This window comes from Vidua chalybeata, chromosome W, assembly GCF_026979565.1.
Source record: "Vidua chalybeata isolate OUT-0048 chromosome W, bVidCha1 merged haplotype, whole genome shotgun sequence".
Lineage (NCBI taxonomy): Eukaryota > Metazoa > Chordata > Aves > Passeriformes > Viduidae > Vidua > Vidua chalybeata.
The window spans coordinates 150,163-174,846 of record NC_071569.1 but is presented as its reverse complement, the minus strand read 5'-3'; the positions used below and the strand labels follow the sequence as shown (position 1 = coordinate 174,846).

At 42.8% G+C, this 24,684-nt stretch overlaps 1 protein-coding gene across 1 annotated transcript in view; it reads left to right on the top strand.

Annotated features, from left to right (window-relative positions):
- Positions 1-18,025, top strand: part of LOC128802364 (ras GTPase-activating protein 1-like) — a 160,886-nt gene extending 142,861 nt beyond the window's left edge. Inside the window, exons 22-25 of the mRNA XM_053968686.1 lie at positions 2,915-3,003; positions 8,179-8,256; positions 9,586-9,720; positions 16,568-18,025. Coding sequence (XP_053824661.1) covers positions 2,915-3,003; positions 8,179-8,256; positions 9,586-9,720; positions 16,568-16,651 — 386 coding nt within the window. The 3' untranslated portion in view covers positions 16,652-18,025. The remainder of the gene's footprint in view (positions 1-2,914; positions 3,004-8,178; positions 8,257-9,585; positions 9,721-16,567) is intronic.
- The last annotated feature ends 6,659 nt before the right edge of the window (positions 18,026-24,684 follow it).

Sequence of the window (24,684 nt, the reverse complement as noted above, 5' to 3'; positions counted from 1 at the left end):
TCCTGTGACAGTGTTGGAAACAAAGAGGTTTTAATAAAAGGCAAAATAACAAAGCTCTTTACAGAGAAAAACCAAGCCAGGGCAAGAGGTTCTTGCTCCTGCTAAAACACTTCACAAAAGCTATTTACTTATTTTGTTCTCTTCTTTTTCAAGTGAATTGCTTAGGTGGGACTTTTTGGCTTCTGTCCAATTGGCTATCCTTAAGTTTGAGGTGAAGTCTCCAAGGTCCTATGAGGTGTTTTTTAACCAAATTGAGGAGAGAAACTTCTGGGCTTTTGTCCTTTTTAAGGAGACAAAGGGTAACTTTTTTACTCCGTCAACAGGGGGCACATTCCTACTCCCCCTCTGGGCGTCCATGTCCTTAACTACCTCTGGGAGAATGTGCAAACCATCTCAACATTCTCCCAAAGGACACTTTGGAGATATTTCGGGATTGTCATCCCTATAGTCGAGACCCGTTCTCGACTTTCCTTTACAACTCCTTCTGGGCATCCTGCCATGTTTTACTCCCTAAAATTTCCATTGTACTCACCAGTGAGATTTCCAATGCTCCTTTTCTGTGGGCTCTTCACGGACCCCCCTGGTCAGCCTCTCATCTGTCTCCTGGACAGTTTCAGGAACCCAATCAATTGCCCAGTGCTGGCCAGTGTTAAAGGGAGCTGGTCACCTAAAAAGCGTGTGAGGTGCGCCTCCAGCTCTTCTTGCCATGTGCTGGTCCCAGATGTTGGAAGGTTCCCGGACAAGAGCTCCCATCTTGTATGGAAAATCACACTATGAAAAGCCAGTGTCCATAAAGGAGACAGAGGGGTTCTGCAACTTCATTCAAATAAAGGGAGAGAGTCCACTGGGGCTCATGCCCATGGGGTTTTCTCTCTTGATGTTTTAGAGGACTCAGCCTCCTTTTATCCCAAACTCCCAGCTGCATGTTGCCCTCTTCCTTTCCCCATTGGCTGGGGTACTAGGAAAGTACAGCCTTCGTGAACCGCCTATTACATATTTCCCCTTGAACCTGTCATTTTCCCCCGAAGTTCAGAAACTCAGGCTTGTGCAGACCCACTTGTCTGTTTCAGGAGTCAAACTGTCTGGGTTCTGTAACAAATCTGTGGCTTGAAGTTGGTAGAGACATTAAGACCCATTTCAAAGACATTAACACCCATACCTTCACCCATGGGATTGTTTGTAAAGACATTAGCACACATCTTTCCTATAATTTCTTTATTATTTTTATAATCTTCAGATTATATTATTTTCTAATTTGGGGACTGCATTGAGACCACTGTGTCTTTAGCAGTAAATTGTTATCCATAAATTTGTGTAATCCCTTTTAAGCTTGTCTGTAAGTGTTAGTCCTGTTAAGAAGTCCAGATAATATTCTTGACTTTCACTAAGGTAAGTTTATGGACTTTATATAGGGTTGTTAGAGCTTTTAATTAAAAAAACCAAAACAAACAAAGGGGGCTCTTTTTCTTTTGGAGCAAATTTTCTAACATACTTCCTTGCTATAATGGGGCAACCTGAGAAGCTGCATTTCACAATCTGAAGCTGTTTTGGAGCAGATTTTGCAACACCTTTGCTGCTTGTTGGGTTGTTAGTCTGACGCTTGTTAACTCCTGTGAGGCATCACGAGGCAGGAGCTCTTATGTGTTAATACTTTCCCTGCAGCCCTCTGGAGTTACAAGGCTAGCCCAGATTTGAGAGAGCTTTGGGGGAAAATATTACAGGGTTAAGGCAAAAGATTCCAAAAGAGGCTCTTACCCCTGATGTGGTCCAAGACGTTTATTCCATAGGAGGAAGGGGGAAAGAGAGAAGAGAGCGGGCAAGAGCGGGCAAGAGGGCAAACAATGGAGGAGCAGGGCATTATCTAGACTCCTGTCCAGGAAGAGATAGTTGGCTCCCAGCCAATTGGGTCCAGAAAGGAAGGAAGCGTTAAACTAACATGGTTGCAGCTACAGGGGTCTCTGGGGGGGGAAAAAACATTCCCCAGAGCAATGCAACACCTATGCTCATCCTGGGCTTTGGAGAATTTCACAGTACCTTCACTGCTGCTGCCTGCCCTGTGCCAAGGAGGGGTTGGACCTGCTCTCCAAGATGCACCATGCTGAGGAGGGATCGGACCTGCAGATGTTGGGAATTTTCTTTCAGTATTTTGGCAGCATCAGAGCCTTTTGGACAAAAATAGTTTTATCTGGGTTTTGTTTTGTCCCTGTTCCCTGCTGGTTGTTGTTTTGGGGGCAGGGAGTGTTCTGGAACTGCAGAGGCTTGGTTGCTGTGTTGTTTTCCTTTGTTCTCTCTCTCGACTGTGTGGTCTGCAGTAGGTGGTTTCTCTGCCATCTTCTCTTTGTCCTTTGGGCCACGTGGACTGCTACAGTGGCCACCATCTTGGGAGAAGGGGAGTTTCTCTGCCATCTTGTCTTTGTCCCCTGGGCCAATGGGCTGCCACGGTGGTCGCCATCTTAGGAGGAGGAGGCTTCTCTGCAACCTTGTTTTCTCTGTTCCTGGGGGGACCATGTGACTCAGCACCTTTGTATCTAGTGGTTATTGCTGTTATCTTCGTTGTTGCTGTTTTATTTTTAGTAAACTGTTATTTTTTCACCTATATCTTTTTCTACTCGTCTCTCCTTATTGATGAAAGCGGAGTGGTTAAAACTAAGGGAAGGTAATTCACTTTGGAGTCTCTGCCCTATAGATTGTCATAAATTAAGACAGTCAGATATGCATATTGATGTTTATTGTCGACATAATTACTAAAACACCAAAAGTTTACTTGATCATGAGAAATTTTTCACATGCAGTTCTCTTACAGCATTTAAAGTATTGAATTCCACGATAACAAATTGGGAAAGAGAATTTTCTTTTGATTACCAGAGGTTTTAAATTAAATGGTCAGTAACTTTCTACTTTCTATTCCTATCAGATTCTCCTTCGCCTACTGCTGCAAGAACGCTGACACTGGTTGCCAAGTCTGTGCAGAATTTAGCAAATCTGGTTGAATTTGGAGCTAAGGTGAATATAATTTTACACAGAACAGTCTAGAAGATTGCCGTGTTCATGTTAACAGAAACAGATTTTGTCTGTATTATTCTTATGCAAATCTTGATGTGTGACCTGGGTGTCTTATCAGCAAGGAGGCTTTATTCCTGCCATTTTTTTTTCTCTCCTCTTTAGTTGGAGCTCAACAGGGTATTGATTTAACCTAGAGCAGTATCATAAAGTATGGCTGATTTGGAAAGAGGAGTCAATAATTTCAGAATGAGTCATCTAGAAACTTATGTGAATGATTTGGTACTTACCATAATGATTTTCAATCTGGAAGTATGAACAACAGCAGTGACATGTTAAAATAACTGATAAATTAATGGCCATGCTAGTAGGCATTATAGAGTGATATAACCATATTTTTATGCTATGAGATCAGATAAACTCAGACATTAATTTCAAATACAACAGTGGAAGTATGTGAACTCTCTTTTTCTGTCTGTTGATGCCAAAAAGGGTAGTAGTCATACTCTAGTATTCATAGAATCATAGAATCTCTCAAGTTGGAAGGGATCCATAATGATCATCAAGTCCAACTCCATGCTCCCTGCAGGACTACCTAAAAGTAAATCATATGACTAAGGGTATCACCCATATTGTCCTTGAAGTGATAGGCTTGGTGCAGTGACTGCTTCCTTGGTGAGGCTGTACCAGTGACTGACCACCCTCTCAGTTAAGAATCTTTTCCTGAAGTCCAGTCTGAACTACCTGTGACGCAGCTTCATTCCATTTTCTCATGTCCTATTGTTAGTCACCAGAGAGAAGAGATCAGCATCTCACTGCCCCCTTGAGGAAGCTGTAGACTATGATGAGCTCACTCCTCAGCCTTTTCTAAGCTGAACAAACCAAGTGACCTCAGCTGCTCTTGCCTTCAAGATCTTTCAATGTCTTGGTTACCCTCTTCTGGACATACTCTAATAGTTTGATGTCCTTTTTATATTGAGGCACCCAAAACTGCATACAGTGCTTGAGGTGAGACCATACCAGAGCAGAGCAGGACAATCACCTCCCTTGACCAGCTGGCGATGCTCTGCCTGATGCACCCCAGGACACAGTTGGCCCTCCTGGCTTCCAGGGCACTGCTGATTCATATTCAACTTGCCATCAACCAGGACCCCAGGTCCCTTTCTGTGGGACTGCTCTCCAACCTTTTGTCTCCCGATTTGTATGTATAGCAAAGATTACCCCATCCCAGGTGCAGAATCCAGCACCTGCCCTTGTTAAATTTCATATGCTTGGTGATTGCTCAGCTCTCTAGTCTATCCAGATGACTCTGTAAGGCCTCTCTACCCTTGATGGAGTCCACAACTCTTCCTACTTTATCATCAGCAAACTTAATGTATGTTTGATTCCTATGTCCAGATCATTTATAAAAACATTAAAGACCACTGTCCCTAAAACTGAGCCCTGGGGAACCTCACTGATGACTGGCTGCCAGCCTGATTTCACAATAACCCCATTTACTATGATCCTTTGAGCCTGGCCCATTAGCCAATTGCTCATCTAATGTATTATGGACTTTTCTAGCTGTGTGCTGGACATTTTATCCAGAAAGGCACTGTGAGAGACAGTATCAAAAGCTTTGCTAAAATCCAAAACCACCATGTCTACTGACTTCCCCTAGTCAAAAAGATGAGTGCTGGAGTTGGAAAAGTGGGAGAGGAGAGGCAGGCAGGCAGCCATCCCTCCACAAAGAAAACATCTATGTGATGATAAAATGAGTAAATTTTCTTTAGGAATATCCATATCAAAAAGACAATTGAGAAATGCTAGAGTAGAAAACTATGTGTCGTGGTTTGACATGGAAGTGAATTTTTTCCAGGAAGTTGGGTCAAACCAATCAGTGGTCAGGTTTGGATATTGGCACCTGGAGTGACCACTGAAAGTATGGACACGCCTCTGAGAACACAGGGGGTTAAAAGCAAGAACTCCCAGGAGAACTCTCTCTTTGGTTCCGGTCGTCAGAGAGTGCAGACTCCCCCCCTGCCCAGCCTTAGGCTGGGTGGGGGAGGGGAAGCCACGCGGCCTTGTCCAGGTAGGCCGAGGGGGCTGAGGGTCTGGAACCCAGCCAGCTCCTGTGGACGGAAGGGTGGAGAGAAGCGGAGATGCCTTTGCCCCCCCCATGTGGGAAAAAGAGACGGAGAGCCTGGCGGCACCTGGAAATCTGCCGGCAGAGGAGAAGGAGAAGGGGGGGGGAAATGCCCAGCGTGGGAGGCGGAATGCCGGACTGAGATATCGGCTGTCCAGGGAGTCTGAACTTTTAACCCTTTTGAGGGAATGAGGGCTTTTTGAAAGTATTACTCCTCCTTGATTTGTAGTGGAAGAGAGATAGTCCGGGACCTGAGATGTTAGAAGAAGGAATATTTAGGTGGGAGGAGATGAAGAAGTAGCTTTTAGCTGGACTTTTCTTGTTAGCCATGGACTGGACCAAAATCTCCTGCAATAGAGACTGCATTTTAGGGGGATGCAGTGGTGACCCAGGGAGACCTGTTTCAGCTTCGAACAGCACAAGAATGGCGAGAAACGAAGAGAGCTGAAGAGGGAATGGTGATACCCTCGGTCTTCGGGAAGAAGATGAGTCCTGTTTTTGGACCCCTCGGCCCCAGGGGAAAATGGGGGGGACTGTAGTCCCAGGATGAGAAACTGAACTGTTGTATCTTTGGGTCCATGGCAAAGCATCCTTAAAGGAGCCCTACGAGCAGTCTGTCCATGCACGGTGGTGAGAGCACTGTGACATGGAAAGGAGAGTGTCACACTGGCAGATTTTTCTTCCGGGCGGTTGCCATGTGTGACAGGGAAACACAGGGGGGCAGCTGTGTTTCCTGGGGGGCCTGTGGTGCAAGAGAGACTTCTCTCTCCCTTGATAGTTTAAGCATAGATTACCTGAAGGGTGGTAATTTGATCAAGAATCCCGGGTGATGTTTTCATGGCTGGGTGTGTTTGGAATTGGGAGGAGGAGGGGTGGTTTTAAAAGGTCTTCATCCTGGATTTAGTTTATGTGTTTTCTGTATTAGTAGTAGTTTAATAAAGTTTTTTTCCTTTGTTATTGAGCTTGGGCCTGCTCTGCTCTGTCCCTGATAACATCTCACAGCATTTATTTAGGGAAGGTGCATTTTCATGGGGGTGCTGGCATTGCGCCAGTGTCAAACCATGACACTATGATTACAAAGAATCTATTCAAGAAGTATGAATCATTTGCCTGAAGGAGATGATGGGAGTATTTTTGCATTTCCATTCATTATTTCATGTCATAATGGGGAGACATCTTTCAGTAATATTGATATGTCTCTGTACAGAACCTTGAAATACATTCCACATCCATGTTCTTTTATATACTATAAGGCCAGGCCCAGAGAGTGGTGGTGAACAGGGTTGCATCCAGCTAGCAGCCAGTCACTAGTGGTGTCCCTCAGGGGTCTGTGCTGGGACCAGTTCTGTTTTATATCTTTATTGATGACATGGATGAGGGGATTGAGTCTTTCATTAGTAAGTTTGTGGATGACACCAAGCTAGGATCGTGTATCGATCTGTTGGAGGGTAGGAGGGCTCTGCAGAGAGACTTGGAAGGGTTGAATGGATGGGCAGTGTCTAACAGGATGAAGTTTAATAAATCCAAGTGCCGAGTCCTGCATTTTGACCACAATAATCCCCTGCAACGTTATAAGCTGGACAGTGCTCAAGTGGAAAAGGACCTGGAGGTACTGGTCAACAGCCGACTGAACATGAGCCAGCAGTGTGCCCTGGTGGCCAAGAAGGCCAACGGCATCCTGGCCTGTATCAGGAATAGTGTGGCCAGCAGGAACAGGGAGGTCATCCTTCCCCTGTACTTGGTACTGGTGAGGCCGTACCTTGAATATTGTGTCCATTTCTGGGCCCCTCAGTTTAGGAAGGACGTTGAGATGCTTGAGTGTGTCCAGAGGAGGGCAACAAGGCTGGTGAGGGGCTTGGAACACAAGCCCTATGAGGAAGGACTGAGGGAGCTAGGGTTGTTTAGCCTGGAGAAGAGGAGACTCAGATGTGACCTTATCACTCTCTACAACTTCCTGAAAGGTGGTTGTAGTCAGGTGGGGGTTGGTCTCTTTCACCAGGCAGCAACTGACAGAACAAGAGGACACAGTCTCTAGCTGCTTCAAGGGAAATATAGGTTGGATATTAGGAAAAAGTTTTTTACAGAAAGGGTGATAAAGTTCTTGAATGGTCTGCCTGGAGAGGTGGTGGAATCACCATCCCTAGATGTGTTTAAGAAAAGACTGGATAGGGCACTCGATGCCATGGTTTAGTTGAGGTGTTAGGGCATGGATTGAACTCGATCTTTAAGGTCTCTTCCAACCTAGTCATTCTGTGAATTCTGTAATAATACACTTTCAAATTGAGACCAATTAGGACTAAACTTCCAGCCTGGATATAGAGTATTTTAATTTGGAAACATATTAACAACTACCAACCTCTGGCTCACACATACACGCACACTTTTTCTTTACTTATTCTTTAGACTGGTGTTTTCTGTTGGTACAGCATTTTGAAACACCCCTTTTATTTGTACTTGTTTACATACTGATTGACATAATTTTGTAAATCAGTTTTACAAGTTTCCTTTAAAAGCCTCAGCTTTTACTAAACTTTCTATTGCATCACTAAAAGAATGCCGGCAACAATTGGCCTGTTCTGGTTCCCAAGTCACAACATGGTTGAACAATAAAAATCTGTTGACTTAAGCATAATGAAAGAAAGAAATTTCAGGCTGTCATTATAGCACCATTTGTCTGACACACACAACTTAGAATGTACGCATTAATGAAAGAACAAAAAGGAGGGCAAATATGTCCTGATGTTGATGCTGCTGATGTTGTTACCCCTGAAAGTTTTTTCTTCATTTTATAGCTGCAATGAAAAAAGTCTATTTTCATTATTTCAGAAATGTAACATTTCATGTCACAATGCATATATAAACAATTTCAGAATCCATCTGGTGCAGAAAAAAGTGTAATCTTTTGACTGGTTGTACACCAGTCATCATAAATTCACTTGAAAAAGATGACACATTTGTTTTACAGTGTCATTTGTCTCTGATTGCAATATGTTCAGGTATGACTGTTAAATCAGTATCAATTTGTTCTAATAAATACTTTTAAAAATTACCAGGAGCCATATATGGAGGGGGTAAATCCATTCATCAAGAGTAACAAACATCGCATGATCATGTTTTTAGATGAACTTGGGGTAAGTGGTTTAAAAAGAGAAATTGCAAGTTGTATAGCAACATTGTGAGTTAAAATTCTTTATAGTCCTTGTTAACTAGTTCAAAAATGCATCAGCTTCCTCACAATTTTGAATTCTTGTTACTGAAATATTTTTTTTTGTGCATGTTTAGGAACTGCAGATTGATGTCCTGTCGGACAGAATTAAAACCAATCAAATGTCCTGTTAGAAAGTACTGTTGTAGATATGAGATCTATTTGAGCTTCTCCCCAAGGATTAGGGCTTTCAGACAAAAATACCAACCTTCTAAAAATATCTTAAAATAAAGAAAATCTTATGTGTAATTTGTCATATGATTTTGACCCGAGATTGAAAAAATTGAAGTTTTTTAAGATATTGTGTTCTATTTTACTTATACATAACCAAATGTCACACTGCATGAATTCTGGATGTTGTAGTTTAAAAGAAAATAATAGTTTCAGTTCAATTTGAAACCATTACTATTTTGTGTATAATAGTTATAATGAGTTAGGAGTTCATGTATGTATATATGTTTATGTTTAAACCAATAATTTGTTGAAAAAAAGAAGATGAAAGAAATATGTCTACCTTATTATTCCTGAATTAATCCATTAAAAGTGACCTAGAAAACATCTCGGACTATTTTGATAATCTATAAGAATTACTGTTTTGAAGTGTGTCATTCAGATAGATTGCTATATGTCACCTTTCTATGGTTAAATGGCAACTTCTGCATATTATGATACACTGTTGTTTTTCTTTAAATGATAGATTATACATGAGGACTTGGAAAATTGTTGGGTTTTAAAATAACTGATTCATCTACTGGTTTCATTACATTATTTTATTAGTGGATATACTGACTTGATAGTTTGGGGATTTTTTGGTGTCCGTTTTTGCTGTTGTTATTGCCTGATTTAAATTAAAAAAAAAAAAAAAACAACAGACATCTAATGGATGGATCCCCTCATTTGGGGGGAAGATATGATATGAATCTCTTTTTCTCAGTATCTTTCTAGACAGCTCAGAGACAGCATAGCAGTATCAAACCCTCCTATTAGGAATAGGAATTGCTGTATATTCAGTAATCTCTCTGTGTGAAATGTGTAGCCATAATTTAATTGTCTTCATAAAATAAATGATTGTGGAGAGGAGGAAATAAATAATTTGTATTAGATAACATGGACAGAAAACTTAATTGTGAAGAAAAATGTGGTACTTGCTTGCAGTATCAAAACAACTGTTGGCGGGTGTGGGGAACTGTTATTTAATTTCTTTTATGACTGGCTACTCACCATTCTAAGTCTGTTCTCATAATTTTTGTTAAAGAATGTTCCTGAGCTTCCAGACACTACAGATTACTCTAGAACTGACTTATCTCGTTATCTGGCAGCCTTGCATGAGATGTGTGTGGCTCATTCAGATGAACTTCGGACACTTAGCAATGAGCGAGGTGTAATGCAGGTAAACTATAATGATTAACCAAAATCATACATAGAGATAGCATGTCTAACTAAAGTTATTGTTTAACATCGTGATTCCTTTGTAATTTTTTCTCTCCAGCAGTATGAGTGATAAATATGTACATTTCACCAGGAGGTTGCTAGTTGTAAAGGAAAAGAAGCTCAAAAATATGAACTAAGAATACAACAAATCCAAAGATGTTTTAAAGCAGTGGGTTGGGGATTTTTTGGTTAGTTTTTTTACTATTTTGTTTTGGTTTTTCTCTTTTGGGATTGTTGAGGGTTTGTGTTGTTTGTTTTAGTGGGGTTTTTTTTCACAGAATCACTAGGTTGGAAGAGACCTTCAAGATCATCAAGTCCAACTCATGCCCTAACACCTCAACTAAACCATGGCACCGAGTGCCACATCCAGTCTTTTTTTAAACATATCCCAGGATGGTGACTCCACCTCCTCCACGGGCAGACAATTCCAGTACTTTATCACTCTTTTCATAAAAATTTTTTTCCTAATATCCAACATATATTTCTCTTGGCGCAGCTTGAGACTGTGTCCTCTTATTCTGTCAGTTGCTGCCTGGAAAAAGAGACCAACCCCCACCTGACTACAACCACGTTTCAGGAAGTTGTAGAGAGTGATAAGGTCTATTACACTGGGTCGTTGGTTGGAGACAGAAAAGACAGAACTCTCCGATGATCATGAGACAAACAACAAAGATTTATTATGGCTGCCCCCTTATATAGAGAGTTCAAAATTCCCATGCTTAGGCAACTGATTGGTCGGGGTTTCAGCATCGCCCAGCTCTCTGGCCAATGATGTGTCTGCATTCAGGGTTGAATGGGATTGGCTGGGGTTCCCTGCTTGGGTTCAAATCCATCCTATCTTTGCTTACCCAGGGATTTGTTTACTTCTAGGCTGGACGAGTTTGGGGGTCTGTTATGGCCAAATTTATCTTTACAGCTGCAGACCAGCTGCAGCCATGACAAAGGTCACCTCTGAGTCTCCTTTTCTCCAGGCTAAACAACCCCAGCTCCCTCAGTCATTCCTCACAGGGCTTGTGTTCCAAGCCCCTCACCAGCCTTGTTGCCCTCCTCTGGACACACTCAAGCATCTCAACGTCCTTCCTAAACTGAGAGGCCCAGAACTGGACACAGTACTCAAGGTACGGCCTCACCAGTGCCAAGTACAGGGGAAGAATGACTTCCCTAGTCCTGCTGGCCACACTATTCCTGATACAGGCCAGGATGCTGTTGGCCTTCATGGCCACCAGGGCACACTGCTGGCTCATGTTCAGTCGGCTGTTGACCAGTACCCCCAGGTCCCTTTCTGCCTCGGCACTGTCCAGCCACACTGTCCCCAGCCTATAACGTTGCAGGGGATTATTGTGGTCAAAATGCAGGACTTGGCACTTGGACTTATTAAACGTCATCTTACTGGATTCTGCCCATCCATCCGACCGTTACAGGTCTCTCTTCAGAGTCCTCCTACCTTCCAACAGATTTATACACTCTCCCAGCTTAGCGTCATCTGCAAATTTACTAATGAAAGACTGAATACCCTCATCCATGTTGTCAATAAAAATATTGAACAGAACTGACCCCAGCACAGATCCCTGAGGAACACCACTAGTGATTGGCCACCAGCTGGATGCAGCACCATTCACCACCACTCTCTGGGCCCGGCCATCCAGCCAATTTCTAACCCAGCAAAGAGTGCACCTGTCCAAGCCATGGGCTGCCAGCTTTTTCAGGAGTGTGCTGTGAGAGACAATGTTAAAGGCCTTGCTGAAGTCCAAATAGACAACATCCACAGCCTTTCCTGCATCCACCAGGCAGGTCACCTGGTCATAAAAAGAGACCAGGTTGGTCAAAGATGACCTACCCCTCCTAAACCTATGCTGGCTGGGTCTGATACCCTGGCCATCCTCTAAGTGCTGCATGATGACACTCAATATAAACTGTTCCATTACCTTACCAGGTACTGAGGTCAGGCTAAGTGGCCTATAATTACCAGGATCCTCCTTCCCACCCTTTTTGTGAATGGGCACCACATTGCCAGCTTCCAGTTATCTGGAACCTCACCAGTGAGCCAGGACTGTTGGTAAATGATGGAGAGCGGCTTTGCAAACTCATCTGCCAGCTCCCTCATCACCCTGGGATGGATCCCATCTGGTCCCATTGATTTATAAACATCCAAGTGGCTCAGCAGTTCTCTGACTGCCTCCTCCTGGATAACAGGGTATTGCAGGAAATCCAGGACTTCTGAACAACTGACCAATATGATCAAGCAGAAGCCGTTTATTGTTTACATCACACACACTTTTATAGATTCTACAAACTACTAAGATCACACTTCTTGATTGATGCCTTTGTCTTGTTCCCTTGTTCTCTGCCTCCATTTCTCAGCATCCATGACTGGTTACCATGCATGTATTCTACAGTCCTCTGTTATCTAGTTCTTGCGATCCTGGTATGTGGTTTCTCAGCTTCTTCGTTCTTATTTTAGCACAGTTTATGTCTTAGTAACCTTGATGAATTCCACAGTGCCCTGAGAAAATTCTAATAAGAACAGTTACAGATGGTATGGCTGGTGTACACTGAGGCCTAAGTTGTTCAGATACATTGCTACAACAGGTGGACCATTCTGCTCCCTGACAACATCTACCAACCCAGGAGGACAGTTGTCCTGAGGACAAGCATCTTCCCACGAAAGACTGAGACAAAGAAGGTGTTAAGCACTTCTGCCTTCTCCTCATCTGCAGTTACTAAGTTCCCTCCCACGTTCAGTAAAGAACAAAGGTTGGTCTTACCCTTCCTTTTGCCCTTAATATATTTGTAAAAACATTTTTTATTATCCTTTACAGAAGTTGCCAAATTAAGTTCAAACTGAGCTTTTGCCTCCCTAATTTTTTTCCTACATGCCCTAGCAACCCCTTTAAATACTTCCTGAGAGACCTGACCCTCCTCCCAAAGATTATATATCCTCTTTTTATTCCTAAGTTCCTTCAAAGCCTTATTGCCCATGCAAGCTGGACGTTTACCTTGTCGACTCATCTTTCGGCACACAGGGACAGTCTGTTCCTGTGCACTCAAGATCTCTGTTTTGAAGCACACCCACCTTTCCTGGACTCCTTTGTTTTTAAGGGCTGCTTCCCAAGGAACTCTGAATAAGTCTCCTAAATAGGCCAAAGTCTGCCCTCTGGAAGTCTAATGTAAAAGTCTTATTGATGTTCCTCCTGATTTCACCAAATGTTGAGAACTCTATTATTTCGTTATTACTATTCCCCAAGCGGCCTCCAACCACCACATCTTCCACCAGCCCATCTCTATTTGCAAACAACAGGTCTACCATAGTCCCTCCCCTGGTGGGCTCACTCACCAGCTATGACAAAAAGTTGTCCTCCACACACTCTAAGAACTTCTTGGACTACCTCTTTTCTGCTGTATTAAGTTCCCAGCAGATCTCTGGTAGGTTAAAGTCACCTACAAAAACAAGGGCTGGTGATCCTGAAACATTATCCAGCTGCTTATAGAAGAAGTTGTCCACCTCTTCTTCCTGGTTGGGTGGACGATAACAGACTCCCAGTGGGATATCAGCCTTGTTGGCTTTCCCCTTAATTCTTACCCATAGGCATTCAACTTCATCATCATTAGTTTCAATACCCATGGCATCAAAAGCCTCCCTAATAGAAAGGGCCACCCCTCCATCTCTTCCCCCTTTCCTGTCTCTTCTGAAGAGCTTGTAGCCATCCAGTGCAGCGCTCCAGCTATGTGAATCATCCCACCACATTTCCGTGATGGCAACTACATCATAGCTCTGCTGTTGCACCATGGCTTCCAGCTCTTCTTGTTTGTTACCCATGCTGTGTGCATTAGTATACATGCACCTCAGCTGGGCTACTGATTTCACCATTAACTCAGGTTTACCACCCTTGGGCCTACTTCTAGACAGCCCAGCTGCATCCCCTTCCCCCTCTGAACCTAGTTTAAAGCCCTCTCAATGAGTTCTGCCAGTTCATGAGCTAAAATCCTTCTGTCCTTAACAGAGAGATGGAGGCCATCCAGTTCCAGCAGGCCAGGTGCCATAAAAGTTGCCCCATGATCAAAGAACCCAAAATTCTGCCTATGACACCAACCCTTGAGCCACTTGTTGATAATGTGGGTTCTTCTATTCCTTTCATCGTTTTTCTCTGCCACCAAGGGACTGAGCAGAATACTTGTCCTCCTGCCCTATCAACCACTTGACCCAGTGCCCTAAAGTCCCTTTTAATTGCCCTGATGTTCCTCTTTTCAATCTCATCACTTCCAGCCTGGAGTATCAGCAATGGGTGATAATCAGAGGGCTGAATCAGCCCAGGGAGTCTCCTGGTAATATCCTGTACCTGGGCCCCAGGGAGGCAGCAGACCTCCCTGTGGGATGGGTCCGGTCGACATATGGGGCCCTCTGTTCCCGTCGGAAGGGAGTCACCCACTACGACTACTCTTCTTTTCTTTTTACTGTTAGAGGTGGTGATCCGTCTGACAGATGAAGCATAACTGGGAGGCTTACTGGGCAGATCAGTTTCTTCTACATCATCTGGCTGACCCTCTAGATCCAGGGCCTCATCCCTATTCTGAAGTGGCGCCTGGGTAGGTGATGGGGGTTGAGAGGAATTTTTATTACCTCCCTGAGGTAATAACCCATTTCCACTCCCCTTCATCCACCAGGTGTCCTCCTATTGCCTGACAATGAGAGGCATGGGAGTCCTCTGACTCCTGGTGGGCCTCCCTCAAGGATGGAAGGGCAGAACTCCACCAATCTATTTCCCTTTCAGTTTCCCTAATACTCCTTAGTCTTTCAACTTCCTCCCTAAGCTCAGCCACCAGGGAAAGAGATCATTCATTAGTTTGGTGTGGGGTTTTTTTGTTTGGTGGGTTTTTTTTGGTTTTGTTTTTGTTGTTTTGTTTTGTTTTTTTTTTTTTTTTGTGGGGTTTTTCCCTTTAGCTTCCTGGTGAAGTTTTTAGTTTCTAGAGGAAGGAAGCCTAAACTCAAGAAATTACTGTCTCCTGGCAGTCTCTAGTTTTAGGATCTAGCTCATCTAATTGAGAACTAAACAGCTAAATTTACTTTCCTTAGCTTTCTAGCACTACTTCATTTCTGCTTCCTAATTTATTGTTTGTAAACAATAATGGCAAACTTCTCTAGTAAATGTTATAAATGAGTATTCTGTTCCAAATAATTAAGTTGTGTACAGCTTTTATGAAAACTTATTTTCAAGAGGAAAAAATCTGCATGACTTCATGCATTGTCTCAAAAAGTAATATATTTGACTATGGTCTACTAATTATGATGAACTTCAAGTTGCCAATCCTACTTATTGCACAATAATATGTTTTGGTATGCTTGACTAGTATACTGTGCTGTGCAGGAGATAATTTAAGTACTGTTCCCTTTTTAATGCTAATGATTTGGGGACAGGGGCAGTCGTACTATGGAAAGCCTTTTGATTTAGAGATGGTCTTCCTTAAATTTAATCAGTATCAGCTCAAACTATATAATGACTCATGTTGAAGAGGCAGTTTTAAAAATAGTTCTTAATTTAATTGCTTCAAAATTACTTCTTGTAATCAAATTTCTTATTATTGTCATGGTTTGAAGACTGAGCTTCTTATATCCTGACTCTTTCAAGGCCTTAACTTAAACCCAAATAGATGATAAATCTATATTTCATCTCAGCAGATGTTACTCAAATAATGTATTTTTGGCAGTAATGTTTTTTTTAAATAAGGGTATTACTGGGAACACTTATGGCAATTTTGCGAATGGTGAAAATATATTTGTATTCAATTAGCTTTGTCAGAAGAAAGATCAAGGAATTAAAAATGAGATAATGCTACATTATAGCAATTAAAAATTAATCTAGTTTAATAACTACTACAATTTCCTTCTTCAGGGGCATATGAGAGGAAAAAATCAATAATGTTCAAGTTCATAATTCACAGATACTTCTAGTCTTGACAAAGCAAAGATGATGGCTAGACTGGCAAGTTTTCAGTATTAAATATGCATTGCTTACAGATAAGGGAGAGAATTTCTTTCACAAGGCCTGCATCTGTAGCACTTAAGGGTCATAAATGCGACACCGTTTTCTCAATGCACTTATATTTCTACTTCAGAGGAGTAATTTCTCCTCATGTGTTTCCATAAAAAAACCTCTTGAATATTTTTTTTCACCTATAAGTGCATCAACCTGTTGTAGTTGAACACAGTACTACTATAATGAAAAAAATCTTGAACTCCTGACAGTGCATTAGCAATACTATTTCTCAGCCTGTTTTGTATGTTCAGCTGCATTTGTTCAAGTTTAATGAACAGGTTTTCAGAAAGTTAGAGGGTGCTTTTGCTTGTGCAGAAGTGAATTGTATTATCACTTTTTTTTTTTCTACCAGAGTTTCTTTTCATGTTCTCGGCCCAGTTCTGCACTTTCACATGGGGAAAATACCCAAGAATAGATTTTTGGTTTACAGATTGTTTTTAACAGATAGAACTGTTTCATTTTTAAGCTCTCAGGTTAAGTTGGCAAGACTTAATGAGTTTCCATGGCTGCAGATAAATTGCATATTGCTGTTTTACAGTTGCCTTTTGAAGTTATGTCTTAGTGACTGTAAAACTGGAGCTGGGGAGAGGGGCTGTGGGGGCTGTAGATTTAAATATATTTTAAACGACCTAATTCTAAGTCTGGTAGGTTAATGCTGAAGATGCTTCTCAAGCAAGATGGGTGTTGGTTTTTTCTAGTTGCTAATGTAGGGTTGTACTGGGGTTTTTTGTTGTTTGTTGTTTTGGTTTTTTTTTTTGTTTTTTTTTTCTACAGCATGTTCTTAAGAAGCTGTTGGCTATAACAGAACTGCTTCAACAAAAACAACATCAATATTCACTGTCTAATAACATCAGGTAGCAGCCTTCTAACTGAATTCTGCATGGATCCAGCATGTCTAACATGGCAACTTACACAGGTATCACTTTTTTTGCTCTTGCCAAAAATCGCACACCCTGTCACATTCCCAGTGATGTGTGAACTATGCAAAAAAGAAAACAAAGACTCTTAGCAGATGTTTGAACCAGCAGCTCTTTAAGCTATATGTGCAGGATATTTGCACTTTTTTCCACTTGGAACCAGTTTTTACAGCCTCTGAGCCTTGGTGTACAGTTTACCTTTTGCAAAGAAAATGCTGTGACTGTCGTGAGTTTTGAAAATTATTTTGAACACCTATGTCCTGGGGTGACTTTATGATGCTTGTATCCCCATTGGTCTGTTTAGCCCAGAAATACGTTTTGCACCTTTAAGATTGGTTCTGAGAGGGAAGGGAGGAGGGAGAGAAGACACGCGCAGTTTTCAGAAACTGCACTCACTCCTCCACATTCCTGCTCCTGGACTGTGTTGTCTGCAGATGGACAGACAGGGGGACAGAGCTCTCCTTTGCTTTTTAGTTAGTTTTAGCTAGCTGAGGCAGAGAAGTTCCGTAGACTGTAGTTTTTCTTTTTCTTGGAACTGTTTAAACCTGCTCTGGACTGAACACCCAGAAGAGCACTGGCAACTCACACCTGTGGCCCCCCAGGGCCTGGCCTGGGCTGCAGCATTTCCAGCACCGGAGGGACTGATAACAGACTGAGTGAGCTGAGCTACAGCCCACAAAGGGGACTTTCTGAGTTTGTCATCTCTTCGGAGCAGCAAGAGGTTTTATTTTTTAGTATTGTTCTTTTTTTTTTGTGCTGGTGAATGCTTCGCTTGTCAAATGAAGAGTTTTTTCCACTTTTCTCCAAGGAAATCTTTTCCTGAACCATCTGGGGGAGGAGCCACTTGAATTTGCTTTCTAGAGGAACCCCTTTGCAGGTTTTCTTCCAAATTTGCCCTAAACCAGGACAGCCTGCAAATGCCAAAGTTTTTCTGTCTTGTTGGAAAAGAATTACCAATTGACAAGGAAAGATATGCATTGTTTTGACAGCTACATGTAACTGCATAACATTTCTTACTGTAATTTCTGAGTGGTTTCAATTATTACGATTTTGACTTTTTCAGCCACATAAACATGTATTTACAATTTCCAGATTTTGACGGTTATGGTAAGAACAATCTTTCCTGTATACTTTTTATACCATGCTGTTTCTCTTGCTGGAATCATGTCAAAAGAATATGCAGAATGGATCTTGTCAGCTTTATTCTTAATGTGCCACAGATTCAGTCTCAATAATTCTTCCATCAAGGATTGTGTATCCATCCAAATAAATCGCAATGCTTTTGTAAAATGTTTACAAAAGTGAACAATTAGAATTTGGTAAATTTATTATCACTCTATCAGACATGCATGCATCCATTGCACCATTTTATAACATATATTGGTTGGGCTTGTGTGTAATGTAAGGCTACCATTAATGTTATTTTTAAACTTGAAAAGTAAGTTTTTAAAATAATCAAGCTGCCAATAAACTCTCCATAGAAACTAACTTTGTGTTCAAGTAATAGAACACTGAAAAATGAAATTTGGATAACAGATATGGTTGGCTATTTATGTACTGCATATAACATGCATTGATAAAACTGACTGTAGGTAAAGTTGCATTTAGGTATATGTTGTGGTTTGACATTGGCCCAATGCAAGGCACCCATGAGAGTCATTCATTCATTGTCCGCTGCTACAGCTGGGCAGTGGAGAAGGGGGGAAAAAATTTACAAACGGTTCATGAGTGAGATAAGGACCAGGAGAAAAAAAATTCAACGGCAAAACAGACTCAACTTAAGGTTGCAAAGTGAATTTATTGCTAACAGAATCAGAGGAGGATAATGAGAAGTGAAATAAGCCCTTAAAACACATTTTTCTTCCCAGCCCCTCCCTCCTTCCCACCAACAGCGCAGAGAAACAGGGAATGTGAGTTTTGGTCAGTTCACCACCGAGATTTTCTTCCGCTGCTCTGCGAGAGGGGTCTTTCCCCTGTGAGGCCATGGGGGCCCTCCCATGGGAGACAGTTCTCTGTGAACTTCTCTGGCATGGGTCCACTCTCACAAGCAGCAGTCCTACTGCACCTGCTGCAACATGAATTCCCCCCACGGGCACATAGTCCTCCCAAAACTGCTGCAACATGGGTCTCTCTTTGCACGGGGTGCAATCCTCCAAGGACAGGCTGCTCCAGCCTGGAAGCCAGGGCCCTCTCTCTCCACTGCGTCTTCCACTGGATCACAGCCTCCTCCAGGCATCCACCTGCTCTGGCATGGGCACCTCCCCCACGGGCTGCAGGTGGATCTCTGCATCCCCCATGGACCTCCATGGGCTGCAGGGGGACAGCCTGCTTCAGCATGGTCATCACCATGTCCTGCAGAGGAATCTCAGCTCCAGCACCTGGAGCATCTCCTCCCCTTCTTTCTTCACTGACCTTAGCATCGCCATGTTGTTTCCCTCACATGTTCTCAACTCTTCCTCTTCTCTGACTAGAAGAAAAACTGTGTGTATTTTATTTTGATTGTCTTCTTAAATGTGTTATCACAGAGGCATTATCACCATCTCTAATTGGCCCAGGCGGGGTGAGCAGCATGTCCATCTTTAGAGCCATCAGGGATTGGCTCTGTTGGACATGGTGGAAGCTTCCAGCAGCTTCTCACAGGACCCATCTCTCTGTGGGCACCCCTGCTAGCAAAAACCAGGCCGTGCAAAACCAATACAGTATATATATTTTTAAAATTGACACCATTACATATTTCCTAAAACAGTGTGTGAAAGTAATGTTGTAGTTTACCCCTCACCAGCAGCTTAGGCACCACACAGCTACTTGCTCAGATGCCATCCCACTCCCACCCCCACCAAAAAAGAAGGCATGGAGAAAATAGGAGGAGCAAAAGCTAGAGAACTCAGGGTTTGAGAAAGATGAAAAAAAGAAAACCAGAACAAGTGATGCAAAGGTAATTACTCATCACCTTCCAGAAGTAGACTGATGTTCAGCCAGTCTCTGAACAACAGCTACCTCCCTCTCCCCCCCACCCCCCAAAAAAAAAAGGAAACCCTCATCCTTTCCCTCAAATTCTATTGCTGAGCATGACATTATATGGAATGGAATGGAATGGAATGGAATGGAATGGAATGGAATGGAATGGAATGGAATATCCCTTTGGCCAGTTCAGGTCAGCTGTCCCATCTGTGTCTGTTAGGGAAATTTGCCTCATCTCACACTCAGTCAAGGAGTTACATTCATACCATCTGAGACTTCAACCACTAGGACTTTACAGTCCGTTCATGATGAATGGCTCCACTGAACCAATGGGTACCCTGTGTTGACTCCAGACACACACACTCACATAGACATTTTCCCTTTTGGTTTTACCCTAGGTTTTCCCAAGCAGAGTCTCACACCGAATCTAGCAAATTAGGTTCTTCGGTACAGTGATGAGATACAGCTTGAGCTGGGTGCCTCAGGAAAGGGACCTTGAACAAAGAAATCCTTGGGCAATTATACCCTTACAATCCAAGTTTCCCACCCCTCGCGTGACAGTTCGGTCCAATAGTAATATTATGGTATGAGGTAGTCTTGTTCTTCATTGGGTCTCTTCATTGTCTCTAAGTGAACCCATTTCTTACCTCTAAGGCTGCATCTTATGCTGACAGGGGTAGTCACCTTCCTTGCTTCCTTATCGTCTGGCTCAAACTGGCTCTGAGGCCTCCTTTTACTTAAGTAGGTAAAAGTTCAGTGTATCTTGGTGTAAATTCACAGCTCACAGACTGAGGCTTCAGTACATCTAGTTACTAATGCTAAGTTACACTAAGCTACTAGTTTTCTTTACAGTGTCCCCTCCAAACTTCTTACTCACTCCCTAGCCTATTCCCCAGTGGGAGGTAGCAGCCAAGAGGGTGTGGAGCCTAGAGCTGTGTGGCTGAGTCTAGGTTGTTATTCTATACCATTCACATCATCGTTGTGGGGTGGAAGTAAGGGACTCACTTCCGGGAAGGGAAGGGGGGGGCGTGGCTTTGGGTGGAAGAAAAAGGTGCCACATGCAGGGTCATTGCTATTTTGTTACTTTTTCCAGCAGTGCAAGTGGCAAATGGAGCTGTGGAGTGGCTCTGGTTGTGGTCATGTCGTGTTGGGTCAGACTCAGTGAGCATTTTTGCATGTAATCACCCTTTCATACACTGTTGTTATTAGTATTGTAGCTGTTACTGTTTGTTTTCTTATCTCGTTGCTGTTTCCGGTCAATTGTTCTTATCTCAACTCAGAATCTCCGCCTTTTATATCTCTCGAGGGAGTGAGGGGAGGAGAGGCCCTGTGCGGGGCTTAATTTCTATCTATGCTTAAACCATGACAGGGAGGTAGAAGAGGCAAGAGTGAAGCTGTGCCTGGAAAGAAGGGGGAGGGTGGGGGAAAGGTGGTTTTATTTTTGAGTTTTGTTTTTTTTTTTTTTAAACTGGCAATATTTAAAGTCATATTTCCCAAGGCGAGTCTGTTTTGCCCATGATGGTAATTGGTGAGTGACCTTCCTGTCCTTATCTCGACCCATGAGCTTTTTCATCTTTTCTTCCCCTGTCCTGCTGAGGAGAGGGGAGTAAGTGAGCAGTTTGGTAGGCACCTAGCAGCCAGACAAGATCAACCTACTACAGGTCTTACTTGTGGGTCAACCCTTGTGGCAGCAGCTCTCTGGCCACAGAGAGAAACACAACATTCCCAGGCATCGTCCTGGGAAAGGCTGTGAGAAGATCAGAGAAAAGAATGAGAAACAATTATTATCTTAACTTGCTGCACCTGGTATTGTGAATATGTGGAATGTGTTATGGAGGTTTGTTTACCAAATGGTGGTTTCTTAATTAGCCAATGGTGATGGTGTCTGGACTAGAGGACCAATTAGGTCCACCTGTATCATAACTCTCTATAAAAGAGCAATGGGTTTCTTAATAAAGAATTATTGATCAGCCATCTGTGAATCATGGAGTCTGTGAAAAATGCATATTATATGACTGGCTCTTCGCAAATGTTAAAATGAATACTATATGTGTTATGTTGGAAAGTTATGCTGTATTAATCTCTTTTAAGTAGTGCTGTATTAATCTCTTTTAAGTAGTGTGGTAAATATAGTTTTTAGGCTATAGCATAATATTAAAATAGAAACTATGTGATGTAAGATACTTTTTGTAACTAGTGCAAGGAATGGAAAAGATAATCAAAAAATTCTTCGCATTATCCTATCTGGATAGAGATAACAGTAACAAGACACCAAGATCCCATGAAAAGAATTATTGCCTCCTTATCGGGAAAGCCCAGACTTCGAGGATCTGAAGAAGATTGATTTACAAGATGACGGGGGGAAGCTGAAATTAAGCAGAAACACCCCAGTTTGAAAGGAATGCTTGAATCATGTATGAGATATATGAATATGCAATAAGCTATTGCTTTAAGGAGTAATCCTTTGTTAGCAAGGTGTGCTTTGTGGCAGAGTGCAAGGCACCTGGACGTCCGTAATTCTTTGCTTTTTATGGTCTCTTATTGTCCTATTTTTTATTACTATTTTCATTACTATTAAACTTCTAAAATTTTTACACAAGTGAATGGTGTTTTTCACAATTGGTGCCGTGACTCGGATCTAACACCTCACTGCTGAGACCTCAGAGGATTCCGAGTGAGGGAAGCACACCCTGCCAAGTTTGGCAGCCTCGCTGTGTTTCTTCTGGCGTGATCAGCACATACAGGTTCCTACCTGGTGGACAAAAAGAGACAATAAAACAAAGAAAAGGGAAAAGACTTCCTAAAACCACGGTAATTGGCCCCCTAAGACTAAGTGTACACGAAGACCCAGAAAGGAAAAAGGATTGTAAGTACTCTTCAGGGGGGCAAGTACAGGGGGATGAATGTGTATGTGAATGAGAGACAGGCTGGTTATCCCAGACCTGCTAAGTGATGAGGAGTCTCCCATGCTGCGGTTCCATCTTTTCGCGAGAAAAACAGCCAGTAAAGAGACAAAGCAAGAGATAAAAGGAGTGAGAGAATCCCCATGGGTGACTGGGACGGGGTCCCAGGGAGGGCTTGGACCCCTCGGAGGAAGGGAGCAGAGGAGTTTCCTAGCACAATTCCCTAGGAAATGAGACAAAAGGGAGAGGCCCCTAAAAATTCTGCTGGGTTGAGGGATAAATATGCCCAAGAGCATCCAGGATTGCACCTGCTGGGTTGAAGGATAAATATGCCCAAGAACATCCAAGGTTGAACAACACAGCTGGATTGAGGGATACCCAAGACCATCCAGGGTTACCCAATAGAAATTCTGCCAAGTTGAGGGTCTAAACCACACAAGAGACTCAGGAGTGCCAAACTCAAGGGCATCTAGGCTTAAAAGCCGCTAAGATGAGAGTAGCAAACTCAAAAGTATCTAGGCTTAAAAGCTGCTAGGCTGAGAGTAGCAAACACTAGACACTCAGGGGTGTGGGATCCAATAGCACCTTGAAATGGCCAATAACATCTGAGATTTTAACAAGTGATTTGAAAGTAAAAGGTACCTTTTTGTTGTCTTGTTGTGTGTGAGAGGGAGTCACATGCAAAATTAGCTTCAGCTTCCCTGGGCGGGTGGGAGGGCTGTGGCAAAAGGTGTATGTGACCCGCAAACAAGCCATTGTTCCCCGGGTATGTGGGGACTGTGGGAAGAGAGAGTGAGTCACACGCAGACAGCCTCACAGGTGAACTGGCACCAGAGGTGACCAGATTCAGGGTCCTTCCCAGAGGCCCAGTGATACTGAAGCCCGGAGAGGCCAACCCCAAGGTGAGGGGGCTACAGTATTGTAGGACTTTTTAGCACCGCAGCTGCGAGGGGTAGTTGTGTGGCCCATTCCTCAGGGTACGGGAGGTGGGAAGTCCAGTTTGGGCAACGTGCGGAAGTCAGAACCCCTGACTCTGAGGCTATCTCTAGGGAAGAGGGATAGCCAAACCTCAGGGAGGTGGAAGGGGTCAGGGTGGGGGCCTACACGGACCAGTGATTCTATGGCAACAGGGGTCCACTTCGTGTATATCTAAGAGGTTTGCTAACGTTTCCTTCCTCTGTCCAATAAAAGAAAAGGGAAATTTACAGGGTGCTGAACCTCGGTCAGTGGGGAAACTTAGGGGTATCAGTACTAAGGTTCTGGGGTGTCGAAAAAAGGTACCTTACATAGCCCGAGTGGGCGAGTCACCAAGAACCAAAAACTCGGCTAGGCAGAAGTCGAGAAGTATGAATGAACAGGCCTGAGGGTGTGAATGTCTTGTTGTGTGCGAGAGTGAGTGAGAAATAAAAGTGAGTAAATGTAGATGAATGAAAGTATATGTAATGTAGATTGTTTATTTTAAGCTTCACTTTATCTCCTTGGAAGGAGGTGTATTGTATTGAATTGTATTGTGAGAGAAAGGGGTTTTTGTGTTGTGGGAAGAAGGTGGTATTTAGGTTGTTAGGGAAAGTGGGAAACAGAGGCAGGGGACGAATTGATAAGATCTTGAAAAATAAGACAGAAAACCAGTAAGTTGGGTACAGGAAAAAAAAAGTGAATAAAAGAGTACCAGCAGAGATACCCCAAGATAGCCCTCTGGGAGTTATGTTAGCTAACTGGGATAAAAATCCTTGTATAAGGAGAAAAGACAAGGTAAAGATGATCCAATTTTGTATGATAGAATGGGCAAAGAAGGAAATAAGATCTGACCAGGTTTATTTGCCTAGATACGGCTCTTTTGAAGTTTGGATTTGTCAGGGTCTTAATTTTTTTGTAAATTCAAAAGAACCATTTAATCCAGAAGAAAGAGAATATGCCGCATGCTGGACGGGAGATCATAGGAGAATAAAAATCTTTAAAATATCAGAAACCCCCGAGACAAAGCAAGAAAAAAAAAGGGGGAAAGAAAAGGGTAGGAACAAGAGGAAAAAAAGAAAGATCCTTTACAAGTATTATCTCCTCTGTTCCCACTTGTTCCCCCACTGTTCATGGCTGTACCACTCACCCCAGC